This window comes from Etheostoma spectabile, chromosome 9 (assembly GCF_008692095.1).
Source record: "Etheostoma spectabile isolate EspeVRDwgs_2016 chromosome 9, UIUC_Espe_1.0, whole genome shotgun sequence".
In the NCBI taxonomy this organism is placed as follows: domain Eukaryota; kingdom Metazoa; phylum Chordata; class Actinopteri; order Perciformes; family Percidae; genus Etheostoma; species Etheostoma spectabile.
The window spans coordinates 20838765-20843082 of NC_045741.1; the positions used below are offsets into that span (position 1 = coordinate 20838765).

The 4318-nt window shown below is 39.6% G+C and overlaps 1 protein-coding gene across 3 annotated transcripts in view; it reads left to right on the plus strand.

The window, feature by feature from the left end:
* Positions 1–848: 848 nt before the first annotated feature.
* The window catches only part of nexn (nexilin (F actin binding protein)), an 11778-nt gene continuing 8308 nt past the window's right edge, over positions 849–4318 (plus strand). For all 3 annotated transcript variants that reach the window (XM_032525834.1, XM_032525836.1, XM_032525837.1), the window contains exons 1-3: positions 849–1065; positions 3078–3537; positions 3681–3878. In XM_032525834.1, the coding sequence (XP_032381725.1) occupies positions 3127–3537; positions 3681–3878 (609 nt within the window). In that variant the 5' untranslated portion in view covers positions 849–1065; positions 3078–3126. The remainder of the gene's footprint in view (positions 1066–3077; positions 3538–3680; positions 3879–4318) is intronic.

The window sequence follows — 4318 nt, forward strand, 5'->3', positions numbered from 1 at the left end:
GTAACAGAACCACTTTCTCATGTTAGAGTCTCATATTTGGAATTGATGATCTCTAGATGTGACCATATTGAAAACATTTTTGGGGCAACTCTTGGCATGACAATGTGAGTTCCAACTGTCATTGCATAGTAGAGTGGCAGCAATACAAAACAACCCTCTTAACTGTTAAGTTGGGAATCTTGGCTCCAACAGGCCAACAAACAGATAAGGATAATGTCTGGTTGTGGGCCTAGTCCTCCCATACAGCCATGAGTGTCCAGTTTCTCTTGTACCAGACTATTCAGCTATTCTTATCTTGGTAGTCCATTTTTGAAAGAATGTTTGAGATAAAAAAAAACAAAACAATGGATTGCAAACACAATTATCCAGAGAAAATTAGCTGCAATAATTATATGAAAAACAGGAAATGTTGCATGATGCAAGCCTGACAAACAGCTTAGAGTATAAAAACAGATAAAGGAGTTAGATACTTGTTTCTGCACACAACTAATGCCCTAAATTAGAGCATTGGCCTACACATCAATTAATCCTCTACCAACTAAACAACAGACAAATCCTATTATTTGAGAGAATATAAAAATGTAAAATATATAAAAATATCACTTCATTAGTCAATAACTTGATGTTAAAATAAACACAGGGAAATCACTGCAAATTAACCATGAAACACAACAATACTGTAAGCCCTTATTGTCCTTACAAAATTGTTAGTGATTTTTAAGGACAATTATTAACAGTATTCATACAGAAGCGACTTCAAATGATCTGGATGAGACTGTGTGTGTTCGTGTGTGTGTGTGTGTGTGTGTGTGTGTGTGTGCGCGCGCACACACGCGCGCACGATGCAACAGCTGAACCTGCGGTAGACGCGCGCGGAATGCAGTATCCGGTAGAGAGTAACGGTACTTTTAAGGAAACTGCTCACCGACACACAACCAGTCAGCCAGCCAGTCGAGTTGATGCACCGAGTGGTCGCATTTCGGATTGACCTACGTTTCACTTCTTCTGGTTTATCTCGATCTAAAGGATTTTAGTCAAAAAGAGGAGCGACAGCACGCTGAAGAGGTAACCCCCCCCCCCCCTTTAATAGATTACAGCATGTTGTAAGAGGAGGTTTGTAAAGCCATAAAACAATCTGTTCATAATGTAGCAAGGTCAAAGATACATGAGTTAAACGGAAAGTTGTCTGAACAGATCATCTCAACTAAGGCCCACATCACTTACATCAGGTAGCCTATAGCGTATGTGATCAGACATACAGGAACAAAACACACTAATTCTGATAGGCTGTAGTAGTTCGAATGACAGAATATCACATTAATATGTCATAATTTTATTATCCCAGGTGTCAAACGTGTGTGACTGTCATGATATATTGTGCCAGCTGAGTACAAAAATAGGACATCACCACCCAAACCTAAAGTTTGTCCTGTAACTGGATTTTTGTTTAGTTCAGTATTGATTTAAATATATGAAGATTTAAAAAAGAGATCTTTTATAACCAAGAGATAAATGTTTTACACAAAGTAGGTTACATTTTCAACATCTTCCCAAAGAGAAAGTTAATATCCTTCAAGTCAGAAAGAATGACGAATTAAGAAAGATTACTTAGTTGTATATTCTGAGTCCGAAATGTGTTTGTTACCAATGCACAGCAGAAGAAACATTTCCACATGCTGCAGTTTGAAAATGGCAGGTGAGAATCTGAAACAGTTGTCAGTTTGTGTTTCTGTCGGCCTTCTGACATTCACCTCCTTGTTACTGGGATTGAGATTGGAATCAAAATGATCATATTTCATACATCGTAATCAACAAGCAACCTTTCGTAATGAAGCAATGAAGACACAAAACATACCAAGCCAAATGAAATCCTAATTGTTTTTACTGGCCTACTTTTAAACTAACAGTTCTGATGTTATTCTGACACCAAAAATGTAGTCCCATGTGTGTGGAACGGAAAAATAATGCAACTGTGTTAAATTGGGAAATGCAAATAAAATGTAAACTGGTTAATTCAGCGTCGTAATATCTTAGATCTTCATAGAATAGAAAAGGTATTTGAGGACACTGACAAACAGCAACAGCTTTTAGTGTTGGATGACTAACAGTCCAAACAGCTATCCTATTATCCCGTTGCCTAGCTCTTTGTCTGGCCATTTTGTCAAGGGTCTGTAGGGCGACATGTGGGTGCCAAATTGAGCTCTGTCCAACTGCCTATCACTTTTCAGAAATAGCCATGATCACATGTCCTGGACCCACAAATAGGCTATAAATAGAGGTCAAGCTTCCAGTGCTCTCTTTCTTAACATACTGGGAAGTGGAGCAGCTTTCTTTGCCCCTAACTTTGTAGTCCATATGTGCTTGTTGCACTTTTAAATGCGACTAGGAAAATAATGTTATTACAATATTATAAATTCCTTAAGAAAGGTAGAGGTCGAGGTAGAGGTAGAGATCTGGCCTTTGAAATGGCTGTAAACTGGTTGCCTGATATTCAACAGTTAAAATTAAAAAAAGGTAATTTACAAGCTACACAATACAAATTTACAACAATTTACAACAATAAAAACATGGATCGCTGAAAGACTTTCACCAAAATATTTAATGAATAAATTGGTCAATGTTTGCTAAAAGAAGTGAATCTTTTCTGCATCTTGGTTGTTTAAAAGATGCACAAATGCAGGCACTGACCACTTACAAATCCAGTTGACAGCCAATGAGTGCCAATCAATAATCAATAACATTTGGCAAGGGACATAAACACTTTATTTTAAAAGAAATATATCTGATTTATCAATGAAAACTTCACTGTTCATGTGAAATGTCTGTTACATACTTAACCTTTGTGATGTATAGATCATGTGTGCCGGGATGTCGGACTGGGGGTGGAAAGGGGACTGAGTATCCAGGGCCCTCATGTAAGGAGGGTCCAAAAAGAGGCTAGAATGAATAGCTGTGGATGTGGGTAGAGGCCCATAGAGAATGCCGTTCTACAGGGCCCAGAATTTTTGCACTTTGCCCCTGCGCGTGTGAATAATGCAATAGGAAAGTTAACATTTGAATCCTCCTTTGCTTTGCAGGTAACATCTATACAGAGCCTGTTTGTCAACTTGTCATTGTAGTACAAACATGACTGAGGTGGCGCAGGTTGCGGCTTTAGTTGCTCACGACATGGACGATGTCGCAAATGAAAGTGAACACAACATGAGCGATGCAGAAAACAAGGAAGATCATACGACACACGAGGAAGATGACGCGGTGGTCGATGAACAAGACAACGACGCAGCCGAAGAGAAAGGTGAGGAGACTTCACATATAGCAAACAAAGAGCCTTACCACATGAATAATGAAGAAAGTATTGAGACTGACAACAAGACACACATGAATGGTGTGGATCGCAAAGAGAAGGACACAGCCGATGAGAAAAATGAAAGCACAGAAGCTGTTAATGGTGAAGAACAGGACACAGAGACGAAAAAAGATGCAAAATCTGACACAAATGAAGACCAGAGTATTTCGGATCTGGCACTAAAGAAAAAGGTGAGTGAGGAATTTAAGATCACAAGTAATAAAATACATTTTTGCGGATGATGTGATTCTTGGCCCTGTGGATATTTCCCTTCAAAGAGACCGCTTACCCCTGCTGCACAAATAATTGTCCCTCTCTCACTGTTAAACCACAGAAACTCCTCCGATCCAGAAAGACGGTGGCTAGAAGCTACGTGCCAAACCCGAACAAAGATAAGGGGGACGTGACGGGCAAGTTTGAAGCCATGCAGAAGGCCAGGGAGGAGCGCAGCAGGCAGAGGAACATGAACGAGCAGCAGAAAAGGAAGGAGCAATACATCAAGGAGAGAGAGTGGAGTCGCAGGAAGCAGCAGGTCAAAGACAGATAACTCCACTAACCTCCAACCGTGACCTGCATGGCATGATGGGGCATGACGGGGGTTTGACTCGGCTGCCAGTTGGAGTGAGAATTCACTGTCTTTTATACACCACACAGTGTTTTATAGAATTAACCCATTCATATAATTATTAATTCACGTAATATTCAACTTTGGTTTGTGCTTGACTTCCAACTATGGTCATTTTAACCCCTATAATGTGCACAAGGAATACTAAAGGACGGAACCCCACTGGTCCTCCAATGGAGCCTCCATAATTCTAAATTCATGTTGTGGAGCCAAGCATCATTATCCAGATCCCACATTTTACACGTACCAAAGATTACAGGAAAATGTATGTAAATTAGTGCTGAAACATTTAGTCCATTAATCAAAGAGCCATAAAAAAATTAAAAGGAACTCAAATTTTACACTTC